The sequence below is a fragment of the Palaemon carinicauda genome, chromosome 8, assembly GCF_036898095.1.
Source record: "Palaemon carinicauda isolate YSFRI2023 chromosome 8, ASM3689809v2, whole genome shotgun sequence".
NCBI classification, from domain to species: domain Eukaryota; kingdom Metazoa; phylum Arthropoda; class Malacostraca; order Decapoda; family Palaemonidae; genus Palaemon; species Palaemon carinicauda.
The window spans coordinates 70,968,114-70,988,437 of NC_090732.1; the positions used below are offsets into that span (position 1 = coordinate 70,968,114).

Here is a 20,324-nt window from a genome sequence, read left to right on the forward strand (position 1 = left end):
TTAGGCTACGTGCGGTCTATGGAGGTGAAGAAGCCTTAGATGTAGTTTTAACATTAAGAAATACACTTAATCAAGCCACTATGACTCGGCTTAATGTTATTGAGAGAGCAGCTCTCATAGCCGATAGGCTTAACGAGTATCAAGGTATTTTAGGTAATTCCAATTGGGTTACTAGAGATAACATTTCCGTGAAAGATTTCTTACGATTAATGTATTTAACTTGCATGACACTTATGTTGCCTGAAGCTTTAGTGCGGTGTTTTGATAAAAAGTTAACGCCAGCAAGTACGGAATTGGATGTATATAAACAGATAAAGAAACATATGTCTAAGTGTCCTGATCTTGATCCCGTGTTAACCCAAGTTTTAGCAAAAAAATGAAACAAAGCCACAACAAGTAAATGTAGTTAATAATAGTCAAGTTGCAGGAATGACGTGTTATAATTGCAAACGTCAAGGTCACTTGATTGCGGACTGCAGAACGAGATTCTGTTCGTTACATAATAGTTCGACTCATTCATATAGTCAGTGCTACTCGCGTAAGACACAACAGAATCCTAGAAATACACAGTCAATTCCACAGTCAGTTCCATATGGAAATAAAAAGAAAAATCCTCATTTCAATAAGAAGAAACAGCCAAACGTCAATGTAGTTCAGAATCCGAAACAAACAAACAGTTCTTCGAATAACGCTGATCCTGGGTCGTCAAACCAGACCTCGCAGGTTCAGACTAATTTTCATAATGTGCAGAGCAAAGCAAATACCACATAATTAACTCCAGTGGGGAAGAGAGTGATGTTGGGTCAAGGTCATTCATGTCAACATCAGTAGTATTGAATAATCAATTTAATGTTTTATCAGATCATTGTGAGGCAATAGATTTTCCTATGAAACATACGGCCGAATTAAATAAATCAGTGCATGCTCCCGTAGATTTGCAACGAATTCATACAATAATAAGCCAAAATGAGTTACGACCAACATTATATGCTGTAAATTTAGAACACAGATCATTTACATTATTTTTTGACTCTGGTAGTCCACGTAATATCATGGATTTGAAGACACATCATTTGTTGTTTCCGAACTTCCAAATAGAAAAATCCGGAGTAAGACTCTCGGGTATAGGAAATAATGAATTAAATGTAATAGTCGTAACTTATGTTCAGTTCAAGGTCGGTAAGCGCACGTTTGCCGATACATTTGTTGTTGTACAAAACATTGATATGTATCCAGCAGTAATTATAGGATACCCATCTATGGGCAATCAAAACATTATCTTAGCCACTGCCAAGCACAGCGTGTATATCAAAGGAAAATTCTATAAGTCTTCTAATACCTTAAAATCAGTTTTGGATAAAAAGGAGACGACAAATAAAAACAGTGACGTACGTTGAAGAACCAATAACTTGTCTCACTAATAAAGAAATAATATACGCGACCCAACAGAATTCTCGTTCACCCGTAATATCATCTTGCACGCAATCTATCAAGCCGAACGTACCTTCGAATTTAATAGTGCAAGTAAAGAAAACATTACCGGGATCTGAAATATTAATCCTTTCCGACACTTTGAAAACTAACGGATTGTCTGTCACACAAGCTATTTATACAGTAGGCTCACATCAACAATGTAATATTGAAGTCTGTAATCATTTAAATACCACTTTAGTAATTCACAAAAATCAACATATCTTGGATGTAGAAGTTTATAAACATCGTATTCTTACCGTAGCTGAAATCAATCACGCTCAATCAGTTGCGGATGAATCCCTTTTGCAATCTATTAAAAATAAAATCAATAAAGACATTCAAGACGAAGAAATTCAGCAGAAAATTTTTGGACTTTTAACTGAATATCATGATGTTTTTTCCACTACGGATGGATCCTTAGGAAAAAACGATGTGATCGAGCATCAAATTAGGTTAAAGGACAAGCAGAAAATTATCTATGTACCCTCGTACAGATTCCCTATGAAATTCCAGAATAATATTAATGATGAAGTAGGTAAAATGCTAGAAGAAGGAGTCATTAGGAAATCGAACAGGCCTTATAATTTTCCATTAATAGTTGTACCGAAAAAAGATCGAACATGACGTATCTGCGTAGACTTCCGTTGCCTAAACGAGGAGACGATCCCTGATCGATTCCCAGTGCCATGTACTGATGATATTTTATCTTTGTTAGGTCAGAATAAATATTTTACCAGTTTGGACTTACTTAAAGGCTTTCACCAGATATCATTAGAAGAAAATAGTATCCCATACACAGCCTTCAGCACAGCCAGGGGACATTATGAATTTTTACGGATGCCTTTTGGTTTACGTTGTGCTCCCATAACATTTACAAGAATGATTAACATAGTGTTTGGAGACTTGCTAGGGGATATATTGCATGCCTATATGGACGACCTTGTAATCTTTTCCAACATCTTAGAAGAACATCTACGTAAATTAGAACTAGTACTACAGAGACTAAGACAACATAACTTAAGGGTAAAGATTAGTAAGTGTGAATTTTTCAAAACAGAATTAGTCTATTTGGGTTTTATGGTGTCAAGCCAAGGTCTTAAAGTAGTCCATGATAAGGCGCCGGCTATCCGTAACTTTCCGATACCTACTAATGTCAAGGGAATACTGCAATTTCTGGGTTGTAGTGGATATTACAGGCGTTTTATACGCAATTATTGAATAATAGCCGCTCCCTTAACTGATCTTATGAAGAAGGGCGTAGATTTCATATGGTCTGAGCAGCATCAACAGGCGTTTAATACCTTGAAAGATGAACTGTGTAGTTCCCCTGTCTTAAAATTTCCTGACTTTGGTAAGGAATTCTTCATTGCAACAGACGCCTCAGACTTAGGAGTAGGTGGGGTATTGCTTCAGCAATATGAAAAACAATTTTTCCCGATAGCTTTTTATTCTCGAAAACTGAGAACTTCTGAAAGTAAGTATGCAGTAATAGACAAGGAAGGGCTAGTTATTGTTAATTCACTAGTGCATTTTAAGTTCATAATATACGGTTATCCCGTTAAGGTTCTTACTGATCATAAACCACTAACCGACTTCTTTAAAGGCTTCAGCCACAGCCCCAAACGAACTCGGTGGCATTTGATCATTCAAGACTTTGGCGCGAGAATCGGGTATTTACCTGGGAAAGCAAATATCATTGCTGATGCATTATCACGTAACTCCGTGTCATCTTGTACGGAGCCTTTAGCTGAATTAATAGATATATCAACATCCATGCCTATTGTTAAAACGATATCTGAACAAGAAGATTTGGGCTGGAGTGCTGAATTATTACAGACTGAGCAAAGAAAAGATCAGAAATTAGAAAAAAATTATAAATGCTTTGAAAGGCAATCATAAGGAAAAGGAATATATAAAGTATAAGCCGCAGAATTATATAATCAAAGACAATACTCTGTGTAGGACCGTAACAAGGAAAACCCGCAATACACCACATGTAACTAACGACCAGGTAGTGGTACCAATCTCACTTATTTCCACCGTCCTAAATTGGTTGCATGTAAATCCATTGCATGGACACCCGGGGTTCTCATTAATGTCACAGAAAGCCAAATCATTGTTTTATTGGCATACGATGCTTACAGATATAGAAAAACACATAGCTAATTGTCGCACATGTCAGGAAAACAAAGGGCATACGAAAACACCTATCAGCCTAGGGGCTTATCCCGTGCCCAATCAACCCTTTGAAAGGATACATTTAGATTTATTAACAGGATTTCACGAGTCAGACAGAGGAAATAATCACCTCTTAGTAATTGTAGATGCTTTAACTCGATATACAGAACTAATAGCGCTTAAAACTAAAACTGCGATTGAATGCGCTAGGAAGTTTTACGAGTGTTACATTTGTAAACATGGAATTCCACACATGATAATCTCAGACTCGGGTGGAGAATTTAATAATCACTTTCTTATCTCATTGTGTGAATTCCTTAGCATAAGGAAAATAAATACCATGATATATCACCCAGAGTCGAATGGGCTAGTGGAAAGAGCGAATTGGAAGGTTTTAAATATATTAAGAGTAACACTAGGGGGGATCAGACCCCAACTGGGATAATGCAATACCTGCAGTACTGAGTACTCTGAATCATTCATATCATATATCAATTAAAATGTCACCGCACGAGGCATTGTATGGTACCCCAGTTAGAACGCCTTTCCATGTATTAACGCCTACAACTAATCTATCAAATCCTTTAAAAGAATGCATAAATGCAAGCAAAAGTCATTTTGATATCCTTCGAAAGAATTTAGAAGAATCACAAATCATAATGAAAAGGAATCATGATAAAATAGCGAAGCCAACTAAAACATATACCATGGGTGATAATGTATACATACAGGTAAATGTACGTAAAGGACTCAATTATAAACTAACACCTAAGTTTGAAGGCCCATTTAACATTTTGGAAACATTAACGGCCAATAGGTTTAGAGTTCAAAATGTATCCCAACCCACTGATGAGAGAATCGTACCATTGGCTCACATAAGAAATTAAAATAAGAGGGAAAGAAGTGAGGGAAAGATTTTTATTTTTTATTTTTTGTAAACATTATATGTTAAAAGTTTTTCTTCTTAATACAGGAGTAATTACATATATTTTTCTCGTTACAGGTTTCCAAGATGAAGTTTTTATTATTAGGAGTGATATTGTTCGCTCAGACTTTTTCTCGTGTGGGATGAGCTCTAAAACTAAAAGTATAGATTTTAAATATGGCACTATAGTTGAAAGACAAGAAGACATTTTTATTACATCAAGTTACGTAGTTGTTGAAGTGTGTATGCAAGCAATTTTTCTCCCAGAGAATGACGTCACTAGCTTAAAGAGCGCCATTTCAAGTTTTGCTGTTTCATTAAATGAAATGCATAGAAGACATTTTCCTTTTAATACAGAGAGTTCGCTTGCATCGACACTAAAAGTTGCAGAGATGCTATCTGACGACTTGCAAAATAAGACTTATGAGGCAGAATCTTTGGCTCGTGACCTTTTGATGTGGACAGTAGGACACGATAATCTTGAGAAACGTAACCCGTTTATTTTTGCTGCACTAAACATCTTTGGTTCTATTGCAAGTTTAGGCTTAGGAATTTCCAATCGTCTTAAGATTAGTAATCAAAATAAGAAAATTGAGTTTTTGACTCATGAAGATGAATTGATTATGTCAGAACTAAGGAATCAGTTAGCTTCAATCAATCAAATTATGAGTTTGGTAAATGAACATTCTAGTAATATCAGTCAGATTATGGAAGTACAAGATTTGTTGGCAACGTTAACGTATTATGATTCAAAAATAGATCACATACATAATAGAATTGCACATTTCATTGAGAAATCAAAAGCCTATGTGGAAGCTATTACGTTAGCAACTAAAGGTGTACTGTCACCCCATTTGTTGCCAATAAGAGACTTAACGTTAATTGTGGAGAACGGACGTGAGAAATTAGGTTATGTTCCTTTGTTAGACGCACATAGGTTAAAATTTTATTACAGCCTAATTACAGTAAGCGTTGAAAATCACAGGATTATGATTACAATTCCCTTTGATTCTTCCGATGCCTGGCAATCTTACAGGATATCACCGTTTCCGACTTTCATGACGAATCACTCAAATCCGGTAATATCCAGTTTGACAGGACACACATTGATTTCCCCAGACAAGGAAACATATACGATCATTAAAGACTTAAATCAATTAACTCACTGTTCAGACACAATGGATAAAAAAATATGTACAGCTGACTCCTTTGAATTCCATAAAAACTTAATGGATTCATGCAAGTTAGGTATAGTGCTAGACGGTGCTCTCTCCCATACAAATGAAAATTGTCTGGAAAAGCTTTATCCCTTTGACAATAATAAGTTCAATTGCAGACTAAACAACGGCTCGTGGATACGATACGACAAGGCCGGCTTCAATGTATCATGCCCGAACGGATCCACGTCCTATTCCCAAATCTTCGTTGCAGCAGATGGTTGTATCGGGACGTCCCCGAATTACATGGTTCATGAAATCAAGACTATCATCAGAGAACGAGCCTACTTCGCGAACTTTACGTGGTCGACAACAATTCCATCTTTACCTCTCCCATACAATGCACGTGTGGCTAAGCGGCTGATGAAATTGACCGAGGTGGACCACCCGACACCTACTTATGAAGAACGTCGATTCTACATGTTACTAGCAGGAATTAGCATTACGGTGATGATATTTAACATCCTTGTTTGGTGTAGGTTAAAGAGAAATAAGATTGAGATCAAACATAACGTTTTGCCATGTCCAGATAAAACTCCTTATCTAATTCAATTTAAAGCCGTTTGAAACTGGCCCCTTCACTCGTTCAAAGGAGTAATATTGTCTTGGAAAAGTGTTGTGCATGAAAAGCCGTTAGTACGCTAGTAATATGTAATTGAAGAGACTATAGAACATTTGCATTTAAAAAAAAAACATTTAAAAAATAAATAATTTTTTTGGCACTAATAAAATATATAAGCCTGAATGTTAAAATACAGAATCTGTGGGCATCTAATAAAATATATAAGCCCTATATACAAATATATATATATATATATATATATATATATATATATATATATATATATATATATATATATATATATATATATATATATATATATATATATATATATATATATATATATATATATATATATATATATATATATATATATATATATATATACAGTGGAACCTCTACATACGAATTTAATCCGTTCCAGAACCAACTTCGGATGTAGAAAATGTTCGGATGTCGAAACGAATTTTCCCATAAGAATACATTGAAATAGGATTAATCCATGGTTGAGGCCAAAAACCTATGATAACTTCTTAATAAACTACTACACATAATTTTCCCATGAGAATAATGAACACTAAATTAGATAATAGACATGTAAATAAGAAGAATAGACATGTAAATCAGAAGAATTAGCAAAAAATGATAAATAAGAAAAGGTTTTTAGCGTCACTTTACCTTAGAAACACCAGCGCAGGTGTTGTTAGTCCTGCTACGCAGAGAGGAGACGGATGGGCGGTGAGGAGGTAGAGAGGTTAACTACGATAAATGTACACTACCGTAACTTATTCTAACTTACACTAAGTGAACTTTAACATAACTTAGCTTATTTTTTTTCTATTTTTCTATTTTATATTTTTTTTTACATTTTCTTTTTTTCTTTTTGATGATTACGTAATTTTAATCACTTTCACTCTCTACACTTAAAATTGACTGAATTTCTTTCGCTTCACTCTTTTCCGTTTTCTTTGTTTCACTTTCTTCCGCTTCACTCTTTGCCGTTTTCTTCGAATCACTTACATCCTCTTCATCACGAGTTCGCTTCGCAGTTTTTTTAAAGAAATTATCGATAGATAATTGCTTGGTACGCCTTTTCAGAATGTTTCGAAAGTGAGTTAGGCAAACATCATCGAATTGAGAAACTACACGACAAACCTGCAATTTCTTTGGATGGTATTTGTCGATGAAGTCGACCACGTCTTGATATTTTCCTAACACCTCTTTTATATGCGCCGAACCTAACACATGTTCTACCTCCTCGCTCCCTTCCTCGTCATCACTCATGTGCTCTGACATAGCATGGAGTTCCTTGAGCTCATCCGTGGTAAGTTCGTCGTGATGTTCGGCGACGAGTTCCGTAACGTCATCTGCGTCGACCTCCAGACCCAAGGACTTGCCAAGGGAGACGATTTCCTCTACGGCTTCCGCTGCACCGACCACGGGATCAAGTTCGGGGTCAAAACCCTCGAAATCTCGGGGAGAAACTGCATCAGGCCACAGCTTCTTCCATTCAGAATTGAGGGTCTGTCGAGTTAATCCCACCCAAGCCTGATCTATGATCTTCAAGCAGTGCACGATGTTGAAGTGGCCCCTCCAAAATTCACGCAAAGTTAAGTTGGTGCTTTGCGTGACATTAAAGCACTGCTTAAATAAGTGCTTGGTGTACAGCTTCTTAAAATTAGAGATGACTTGCTGGTCCATGGGCTGGAGGATAGAGGTGGTATTCGGTGGAAGATACAGCACCTTTATGAACTTGAATTCATCGAAGATATCATCTTCAAGTCCGGGGGGGGGGGGGGGTATGAGCGGGTGCATTGCCAAGGCATGGCAGGCACTTTAAAGGCAATTTCTGTTCATGAAGATACTTCTTCACAGAAGGGCCGAAAACTTGGTTAATCCATTGCACAAAGAATTGCCTAGTGACCCAGGCCTTCGAGTTGGATCGCCAGAAAACATGAAGCTGATCCTTATCGACGTTGTGTGCTTTAAAGGCCGTAGGGTTCTCTGAATGGTAAACCAGTAAGGGCTTGACTTTAAAGTCCCCGCTAGCGTTGGCACATAGGGCAAGAGTCAACCGATCCTTCATTGGCTTATGCCCAGGCAATTTCTTCTCTTCGGAAGTGATGTAGGTTCGACTGGGCCTCTTCTTCCAAAACAGCCCGGTTTCATCACAATTAAACACCTGCTGCTCTACGTAGCCTTCTTCCTGCACGATCTTTTCGAAGTTCTTGACAAAGTCAGCTGCAGCCTTTGTGTCCGCACTAGCAGCCTCTCCGTGGCGAACAACTGAATGAATCCCGGACCGTTTCTTAAATTTCTCGAACCAGCCACGAGATGCCTTGAAATCATCTGAGGAAGGCTCGGTTGAACTCTCCCCAGCATCACCCCAGAGCTCTCCTCCTTCAAGTCCGTAAAGATGGCGTGCGCCTTCTCGCAGATGACGGTCTCGGTGATGGTGTCGCCAATGATCTCTCTGTCCTTAATCCACACTAGTAGAAGTCGTTCCATCTCTTCTATGATAGGGGTACGGCGTTTGGAAATTATGGTGATCCCCTTAGAAGGTTTCACTGCTTTAATAGCTTCCTTCTGATTAAGGATTGTTGAGATCATCGACATATTACGGCCATACTGTTTAGCAAGTTCACTCACGCGGACGCCACGCTCATGTTTTTCAATAATTTCCTGCTTAATTTCTAAAGAAAGCATTTCCTTCTTCCTTTTCTCACCACTACCACTACCACTGGCAAAACTAAGCCTTTTAGGACCCATACTTTACGTAAAAAATCACGATTAAATTAGAGTTAATAGCAGAACGCACAGTGCACAACCACAAGAAGCCGACGAGAACAGAGGACTGACCCAAGCCCCGCTAATTGAGCGTCCCTCCGAGGTCGATGTGCTGCCTTCTATCGGCGGAAATAAAAAACACTTCAGGCGCTATGAGTACCGACTACGCGTACGAGTATTGTTTACTTCGGGTGTCGAAAAAAATCATTCGGGTGTAAAGTCGAATAATTCGGATACAACCGGTACGACGAAAATTGCTTACTTCGTGTGTCGAAATAAAATTTGGGTGTAGAGTCAAAAATTTGTTCGAATTTTACTTCGGATGTTGGAAAATTCGGATGTAGATACGTTCGGATATAGAGGTTCCACTGTATATATATATATATATATATATATATATATATATATATATATATATATATATATATATATATATATATATATATATATATGTGTGTGTGTGTGTGTGTGTGTGTGTATATGTGTGTGTGTGTGTGTATGTGTGTGTACGAAACCGTGGTACGTTACGTACCAGGAATTCGTGTTTGTGCACTAAAAATTGTATCTTTACCAAGGTAACAAATATTTTTATTAGTTACCGTATTTTAATAATCTATGTTTTTGACAAAGGTAACAACTATTCTTTGTCAAAGTTACCGAATCATATGTATATCAGTATTTTTTTTTTGGGACCAATGTACCATATATGTGATCTGTATTTATCATGCATTTTTTCTTTGTTTTGGCAATATTTGTTAAGTATGCATTATTATTTTCTTAATGTGCCTATTTGAACATTCGTCCTCATTTGCTTATGGCTAAAGTAAAAAAAAAAAAGAAAAATAATATATATATATATATATATATATATATATATATATATATATATATATATATATATATATATATATATATATATATATATATATATATATATATCCAGTCACACTCCTAGTAAACATATTTTGACGTATTGTTAAATTTTAAAAAATTTAGGTAGCTGACCGAGATAATGTAATATATTAGATATTACTTGTTTAAAACACATGACCTACAGGTCATTGTGGAAGTAAGAGAAGTGTGAGAAATGCCATAGTCATATTCTAAGTAGGATGCGAATGCCAAACCTCAGCAATGTAACATTTTTCATGAAGAGTAAACACAACTAAGCCCCGTGAGAAAGAAGTTGTCTGTGAGAACGGAACAAGTACCTTCCGGTATTAATGTTGTGTTTACTATAAATCCATAAGTGCTGAGATAACTATGTAAACTTTAGCATGAAATTGGATATTTGTATCAGTTCACTTTAAGATGTCATACGGAATGGCCATCCGACCAAACCAGCTATACTCCTGTGATGGAGATGTTAACACTGTTCTTAAAGAATAAACTATTTTAAAGTTAACTTACTTAAGACTTTACTTGAAGATGTAACATACTAAATCTAACCTATAACACATTTAAGATGACATTTGAAGAGAACCCAAATGTGTGTTAACAACAGTAGCACACCAATACATGAAGTCCGTATAACTGATCAATCCTTTTCCTGCAAATTATTTACCGTGAGTCAGCCTTTCCATTAACAAAGATTTTCAGTTCTTAATTTCTAAACATATTTATGTTTGACTTTCTCCTATTTTCAGTCTGCGGGTTTTCTTGCTGCCATGTTTAGGATTTTTCCCAGCAAACCGAGATGAGATAATCTAAAATGAATGTATTCTCCTTCATTACAAGGAACCATGGGTAGGCCTAATGAGAATGACAGATTTACACGCTTACCTAGCCTCATGTAAAGAGGGTCTGCACGACTTTGAGCCTTGCACGACACCAGAGGTCTAGTGTTGTTTGCTTCAAGGTACATAAGCATTTCAAAGCCCAGGCAAATGGTCATAAGTGGGATTTCTACTCCAGCTTCAGCTTCCTGCAGGACTAGGTCATAGAGAATGCGACCTGCACGGCCATACCCACTACTGTTTGTAATGGATGCTGATCCACCGGGAAACACCAACCTGCAATAATAAAAGGATTTTATTCTACTTGTGAAAAATTAATTATGTAGGTCTCCCATCTTTATTTATAATTCCATATTTTTGGTGACCAATGTTGAAATCATCAGAGGTTGCTAGTATTCTAGATTTTACGAATATATTTTATGTTATTCTTTGTAAAGATATACAGAATATTATTGAGTAACATGTATGTTTCATAAGATACAGTATAACAATGGGTGTTGTTTTATTGTCTGTTTTTGTTGTTGATTTATTTTTTTTTTAGAAATCTTTCATAATATATTTGTTCAAGAGCATTCCAGTATTATAGAGAATTGTGCTGAACGTTCCAAAATTAGACAATGTTCTAGTCTTAGACCATCAGTTATCAATAGAATGCATGTCTGTAATCTCCTTGGTTGATTTTAGAAAAAAAAATATATTTATATATATGCACTATGCGTTTTTAAGCTTTGAACAAATATTCTTATGTTTTATAATTATATATTTCTTTATTCGGTGATTTATTCCTCAAAGGAGTTAATTAAGTTATTGCTTAAGTAAGGAAATATAAAATTAAGTTTTTTTTTTATTATATATAAAGGGTTCTTCTAATCACACTGTGTAGCCTAAAGTCACGAGCAGTTACATTACGTAAAAGAAAGGATATTAAAAAAAAGTCATTACTTTACTACGGGATTTCACGTTTGATGTTGCATTTATGTGGTGATTTGCTCCTACTTTAAAGAAAAGGACTGAAGAACAAATTTTCCAACTGAAATGCCCATGCGTCAAATATTTAGGAAAAAGTATATGCAGATAATTAAAGAATTATGTGTAAAGAATAAATATTAACAAAAGATCTGAAAAATGTGTGTGTATATATATATATATATATATATATATATATATATATATATATATATATATATATATATATATATATATGTGTGTGTGTGTGTGTGTGTGTATGTGTGTGTGTGTATGTATGTATGTATGCTTTACTGCCACAAGGGTCACGTGGCTTGATATACAGCAAAAGCCAGTAGGAAATGATAATTTTAGTACCAAGAGCTTTCATGCATTTTAATACACTTCATTCAAGGTACAATAAAACGTGAGACACAGTTGAAGGACGTCATTAAGTGAAATAGGATAAAATACAAAAAAAAAAAAAGTTGAATAAAAGAAATGATAGAAAAACTTGTCAGCTAACTAGTATTGTCAAACAATCAAACAACCCACAGCCAAAATTTGTACTTGAACGTAAAGTGGTCATAAACACAGAACAGGTAAACAGAAATTACATAATTCTGAATTGTTGAACAATACTGGTCATGATGATTTACTAGATTTTTTAACCGACGAGTTGCTTAGTTATGAATGTTCTTTTCCATGTAATACTATGTTAGAATTGATTAAACTGTGCATTAAAGATTATAAATTTACTTTTAATGGAATCTTTATTGATATGAAATTTTTTGAGAAGCTATTAGTGAATATTTTGCCGGGAGGAGTTTTATTGTTTCGCTATGTTGATCAGTCTCTCTCTCTCTCTCTCTCTCTCTCTCTCTCTCTCTCTAATCTGCGCAGCTGGAAATTTCTGTGCGCTGACCGTAGAGTTTCACCACCATGTCTGTCTTCAACCTTGGAGACCGGGCATGGCACCTGTATCATGACGGAGAACGCCACTGCAGGGCCCGTTACAATGATCCCTCTTGCGCCTGTGATAGCTGCGCTGCCTAATCACAGAAAAGAGTGAAACTTTTCAGCAAAATAGGTCTCAGAACAACTGACGTTTCTGACAAATCACTGCCAACTCATACAATGAGATGTAGCTGCCACGAGTGTAAAATCGCCTCTGACAAGGTCCTGAAGTACTTCAGGACCCTGAAAGCCACCAGAGAACCGGATATACCCCCATCCAAGCAAAGGAAGAGCCCAGAACACCCTTCTCCAGTGTCTCCTACACCCCAGCCATCACCTGTCACAACTCCAAGGACTGAAGATCCATCTAAATCCTCGCCTATATCTACAACTCCACTGTAGACAGATGCAGCTACAGCTAGTCTTCCAACCTCGGCGCCTGAGACTTCCACAGCCATGGAAGCAGATCCTGCTGAGATCCAGGCAGTCCCTCAGGGAAACCATTCCTTGGACTGTAACTGCACTGTCTGCCTTACACAACTCCTGAAAGAAGCCTTTGCCATTGCCGTCAGCATTCCAGCTCTAAAGAAGGAAATCAAGAAACCACTGCCAAAGTTTAAACTACACCAGACTGACAGCTCCATCTCATACGCCACTGATGCTGCCATGGCTGCAAAGCCTGGTATGCAACTCACAGCCAGACCAAACCGGAAGGGAGACCTTATCATCTCCCCAAAGGACCAGGAAACTGCCAGACTTCTCCAGGATGAGCCAGCCTTGACACTTCTTGACCCCACCCTGATCCAGAGGAAAGCAATCATATCCAGATACCCCATCACCATGCCCATCTCCATTGCCACATCTTGCAGCAACATTGACAGGGCAATACGCTGCAAAAACAAGAACGATGTCCCTGTCAGCAAGCTGATAGCCACCTTTATCGGTCCAGTGCCTTCCTCACTGGATCTAGGAGTCTGGGGGACATTCCCCATCCAGGAATATACACCTGAACCTCTCAAATGCTACCGCTGTCAGTGATACGACCATCACAAGGAGGAGTGCAAAGGACCCACCATCTGCGGAGTCTGCAGCCAGCGCCACAACACAGAAGTGTGTATCCAGGCCCACAAAAACGGAAAAGAAACAAAGCCCAAGTGCCCAAACTGCTCCAGGACTCATCATGCCTGGAACAGGCGCTGCCCAGAGTGACTCAAGAGGATAGCTGCTATGAAGAGCACTTCCTCGCCCAAACCAACAAAAGCACCTGCAACACAGCCGCCCTAGGACCAGTGACCTCCTCGCCAGAGAAGACAATGCCAGCCGCCCACTGTCACTGTTCCAGAGCCATCCAGCCAGCCGCCAGCAGCACCTCTCCCACAACCTATACCTTCCAACCCAACCCAATTCCTTACTCAACAAGTTGAGTCACTGCCTTTGGAACACCTCATCCCTTTAACCTTTAAAATCCTTACCAGAGTCCTTTCGATCACCAAGATCCCCAATTTCATGGAGCTACTCTGACATTTCCAGTTGCCCGCCAGCGAGTAGGGGTAAGCTTATTTGCTTAAATCTGCTTCTTTTCTCTCTGACTTAAATTACTTCACTCCTCTACCAGTCTCTTTTACTTACTGGGACTTGCTGCTATAACAACTTTATCTCCTACTGACAGACTTTGTCTGTTAACCTTTCATTTCGTGGACCTAAGGAGGAGTCTCTCCTCCGGGTCACATCCCTTATACGCCAGTTGCTAAACATCCTCCCTCTTGTAAAGCAAAAGATCCATCCCATTTTGCATTCCCAGCAACTCAAATTCTACCCTTGTTTATTCAACTTTGCTGTACCCCGGCCTCCTCTGGGAGATCACCCTACAAATTCAAATTCTCTTACGGGCTGCCTTTACCGCAAGAGCCCATGTCTTGTTATAGGCAAGGAAATCTTATAATAGTACAGTAGTAGTAGCTATGTTGATGACAATTTTTGTATATGGCCTTTAAGTGAATATATATGTTATTTTACATAGGCTGAACTCATTGGTTCCTTCTATTAATTTTACAAATTAGGAAGAAAGAAATTCTGTTCTACCTTTTTTTAGACGTAAATGTTTATAGACATAATAATAGATTTAAGTTTAGTGTTTTTAGAAAACCAGCTAATGTATCGTATAACATTCACTTTTATTCTAATCACTACATTAAAGTAAGACTCTCTGTTTTTTCCTCGATTTTTTGAGAGCTCTTAGAGTTTGTTGCCAAGAAATTTTAGATGATGAGTTTAAGAACATACGATATCGCTTTTAGTTTGAAGTATCCAAAATTCGTTGTTGACGTAGCATTACAAAAGACAGAAAAACTTATGCAATTGATAATGTAAGAGCTTTTAATCATGATGATTTATTAGTTTTACCTTATAAGGATAGTTTTCTCTGTCAACCCAAAATTTTAAGAAGTTTTAAGGTTAATGTTGTTTTTAGAAATTCTTCTACTATAAAATGTATTTTGATAAATAACTCTCCACGCAATACTGTAGGCAGCATATATGAAATTCCATGTAGTGGTTGTAATTTGAAATATATTGGGCAAAGTGGTAAAATTCTGGCACCAAGATCAACATAAATATTGCGTTCGAGTTGGTAGTATGTCCAACGTAATTTTTGTTCACACGAATAAATATAATCATTTGATACACTGGAAGAACTCCAAAGAGCTGCTCTACTGTAGAGATGTCACAAAAAGAAATATTATAGAATCAAGTATTATAAAGATGAAGTTTGATTGTGTTTTTAATATTAGTGCTGGTTTTTATAAATTGGATAATTTTATCATGACCAATATTGTTCAACAGTTCAGAATTATGTAATTTCTGTTTACCTGTTTTGTGTTTGTGATCACTTTATGTTCAAGTACAAATTTTGGCTGTGGGTTGTTTGATTGTTTGACAATCTTTGTTAGCTGAAAAGGTTTTTCTATCATGTCTTTTATTGTTCAACTTTCATTTGTATTTCATCCTATTTTACTTATTGGCGTCCTTCAACTGCGTCTTACTTTTTATTGTACCCTGAAGAAGTGTATTAAAATGTATGAAAGTGCTTGGTACTAAAATTTGTATTTATTTCCTACTGGATTTTGCTCTCTCTCTCTCTCTCTCTCTCTCTCTCTCTCTCTCTCTCTCTCTCTCTCTCTCTCTCTCTCTCTCTCTCTCTCTCTCTCTATATATATATATATATATGTATATATATATATATATATATATATATATATATATATATATATATATATATATATATATATATATATATATATATATATATATATATCATACGTAGCTGATCTAACACGAAAGTAGATTATTTTATTCACGTATTTCATTTGTTCGTTTTGTATTGTAGCCAACAATTCCTGTGGGCACGGCATTTCCCTTGTTCGGCCTGCAATTTTATTGGTGTGTTTCATAAATGTATAGCTAGCTCGTAAGGTCGGTCCTAGTCATGTAGCACTAAGTAAATGTATGTAAATTACATAAGACTGTCGTCATTCATTTAGTTGTACTTTCATTCAGTTTCGTATATGTAAATTTACGTTATTTTAAATAATTAAATTTTCATTTCACGTAGTTTTGTTACGAAGTCTTGTGTAATCTCGTTAAAAGGTATGTATGACACACAAGGTATAAAACACTAGGGATTGCATCATGTTTCACGTGGTTAGAAATTGCATGAAGGGTCTAGACTATACTTATTCATTTTTTATAATGTTACGAGAGGAGGTGGACGGAGTTACCTGAGGGGGTTACCATCGTCAGGGAACAATAGAACCATACTTCAAACTGCCAAGTTGGCAACATTGACGCCGCGAGAGCTCAGGCCCAATGCATCGTGAATGCTTAGCTGGAAGATTCCAAAATGAATTAGGATGACATATAAGGGTCTGCCACTGCTTTGGATAGAGAGATCCAGCCTGACATTCCAACAGAACTGTTCATCTGACAGTCCTCTCACCAGTATCTATCCAGCCACTAAGTGTTTCTGTTAAACGTAAATAAAGCCTGTTAAAACATTGATGATATTTTTGTGGTTTATTTTGAAAGAAATGAATTGAATTTGTAAGTAATGTTTATATTGTAAAATTAATTTCCATTTTGTGACTGGCCCTGTGTGATTTGGTTAAACAATGAAGTGCATTTATATTTGCTTAACAATTCTGTAACCTTGCGTTAGCCCAAAGGTCATATTAGTAACAGTTACTTATATTCAAAGGTGTACTCACAGTTTATTTTCTATAGTATCATTTTTTCATTAATTGTCAAAACTAAATATTTTCATACATTAATTTCTAGTGAAACAAGCGAGTGTAATGTTCTTGAAGTGTCCTTTTGTCGTAAGTCTAAGGTCTAATTCAGAATTAAATTTTGAGTGATCTATTTTTGGTTTTACTTTTGAATTGTTATTTATCATAGAACATTTATATATATATATATATATATATATATATATATATATATATATATATATATATATATATCTATATATATGTATATATATGTATATATATATATATATATATATATATATATATATATATATATATATATATATATATATATATATATATATATATATATATATATATATATATATATATATATATATATATTGTAAGGACAGTGAGACAAGCGACGAAGGGATCGGTGTCCTTACAATATATATATATATATATATGTATATATATATATATATATATATATATATATATATGTATATATATATATATATATTTATATATATATATATATATATATACATATATATAGTAAAGTGTATTATTTCGATCACCAAAAATTAATTCAGTGACTTGCTCGTATCCCTAACTTATAAACGAAGTAAGAAGCTCGTATCCCTAACTTATAAACGAAGTAAGAGGTTGATTTTAGAATAGTTCCCGTTAAAAGTAAATTACTCCCCCAGTTTTGTTTTGAGTGCAAAGTAAAGAGACCTTTACATAATTGGTATTCATATATATTAACGTCTGGTAGTTGTGTATTGTTCTTAGAGCTCGGAGGTATTCTCGTGTGCATCAGATCATATAATATAACGCAGGTGAGTTTGGAGCTCAGGAGTTTACGTAACTCGCTGGTCGTAATATATATTTTTTGATGCCCGGACCCTGGAATCGAGCGAGTCTGTTATAAACATTGGTGATATCAGGGCTGATTTGATTAAAGGTTTGACCAGTTTAGTGTTGATAAGATTCCGTGTATTGATTGGATATATTTTTTCGGAGAGGTATAATGTTTGTAAAGTACAAGATGGCTCAGTTGAATATACAAGAGGTTTTGGAAAATCCAAATTGTTCAGGAATTGTCTGAAGCTAATGTAACTAAAGCTCTGAGGCTCACTATTTTAATGGCATGTGGTGGCCATGCAACTAGTGGAATGATTAAAGCCCAATTCAAGTGTGCTGCCTTAGAAGCATTGACAAACTCAGGAAAGTTTCCACAAAAAGATATAGCCAAAGCTTGCCCATTTGATTGGGGGTATTGTGCTGACGAGATGCATAATTGCACCCCCCACCGCTTACAAAAGTCCAACATCTCGACACTCGCTAGGTTCATCCCCCGATCAGTGGATATCTCCTCACGGGTACCCCGACGTCAGGAGAACCTCCGCAATACAGGGATGATCTTTGATGAAGTCACACCATTGCCAAAATGCAACAGTTCAAGTCACCCAGTTCATCTGTCTGCATATTCTAAATAGCATTTATTATCTTTCTGAAAGGAATCTGCTACGGTTTTCTGAAATGGATACACTGGCGGTTGGGTGGTAATGAATGGTTCACGTTATGGGGATGGCGAATTGTCGCTGCAGGTTGTACATTCAGACCTCTGAAACAAAACATCTGCCTTCATCCCAGGCCAGTACACTGATTGTCGTGCCCTACGCAACATTGAGACAAATTCTTGGTGGCCCAAGTGCGGATTACGTACCACAGTTTTGCTCAGAGCTCGCGGTACTACCAAATGTATGTGCCCCTCGTCGAAGGCATAAGTGACCAGACTATTGATGTTGCTAAGCCGTTCCCTTACCTGAAAATACAACTTTAATGCAGGTTCAACCATATTCCTACTTTCTGGCCAGTTGTTGTCTCTCATCCTTTTCAATAACAACTGATAATCATTATCTTTGCTAGCAACTTTCTCAATGTCCTCACTGTTGATTACTATAATGTCACTATCCACATCAAGAAATGTCGCGATCATTGCAGCACATGTTATCCCACATACCTCTTCTGCATCCTCCATGTCGATCTCGATTGGTGAACCTTTCAAACTTGGATACCGGGATAAGGTATCAGCGGCAGTAGTTCTTTTACCTGCCATGTATTTAACTGTGAATTTATACTGACGGTTTTTCTTTCAAGTGGAACAATCTTGGATTTTCAATATGCTTCAGCTTCCGATCGCCGAACAACTTAACCAACGGGCGATGATCAGTTACCAGAAGTAGGTTAGGACAGCCTAGCAAAAAGAGACGAGCTTTTTTTCAGAGACCAGACCTCAGCCGCCAGCTCCCCCTCGATAGGGTTTTAATTCAATTCTTCTTTTGAAAGGTGCTTGCTGCTACATAAGGCTAGCTTACAACCCCATGGACAACAGATAGGTACACCATTACATACACAAGAAAAATATTGCTGTAATACGACAAAGTCCATTCCGTCTTTACTACAGTCAGTCATAACAATGGTTGATCTTGTTTTTTCATAATATTAACCTACACAAACAAATTTTGACATTGAAATTTAGACATTAAAATTTCATTCCAATACATCTTACTTTTCCACTTTTTCAACAATTCCCGAAATTATGCAATGATAGGGGCTGTTGTAATGAAAGGAGCGAAAGGATTGATCAGGACAAACCACGACCGAATATCGTATATGGTGGGCTGAACAGGCATTGGGAACTTCTTTACAGCAGTCAGTTTGTCCGCTGAAGGAAGATATTTGTCCACCCAATATTATATCCCACAAAATTCACGGCCCTCTTACCAAACTGGAATTTATGTGGGTTCAGAGTTATACTATTCCTCTTGCACACAAACAATAAATCAAAAGTATGCCAAAACTCCTCTTCTATGATAGAATCATACAATAATATATCATAGATACATTTAAATGCGTCTGGGGCTGCACAGTGCCACATGGGTGTGCGGCAATACTGATACCTTCACCAAGGGGTTATAAAAGTTGTAAGCTTTCGACTTTTGTCGTCCAACACTACCTGATGGAATCCCCAGTTTGCATCGACCGTAGTTTAAAAGTATGCACGAAGACACTTGACACCTTATCAAATGGTGCAAACGTATGATGAGTTTCTCTTTTACAGCACGCATTGAGTTTTTGAAAATCAATAGTCCTCCTCAGAGTGCTGTCCTTTTTGGCTACCACCACCATCAGGGCACACTACTCAGTTACCTCCTAGTAGGCACAGGTTGCAAGATACCTGCTAACATATCTTTGTCTATCTGCTTTTTGACCTCTTTCTCTCAA

The 20,324-nt window shown here is 36.7% G+C and overlaps 1 protein-coding gene across 2 annotated transcripts in view; it reads right to left on the minus strand.

The window, feature by feature from the left end:
• LOC137645749 (gamma-glutamyl hydrolase-like) overlaps window positions 1-20,324 on the minus strand; it is a 225,155-nt gene that overhangs the window by 41,196 nt on the left and 163,635 nt on the right. For both annotated transcript variants that reach the window (XM_068378650.1, XM_068378649.1), the window contains one exon: window positions 10,925-11,154. In XM_068378650.1, the coding sequence (XP_068234751.1) occupies window positions 10,925-11,154 (230 nt within the window). The remainder of the gene's footprint in view (window positions 1-10,924; window positions 11,155-20,324) is intronic.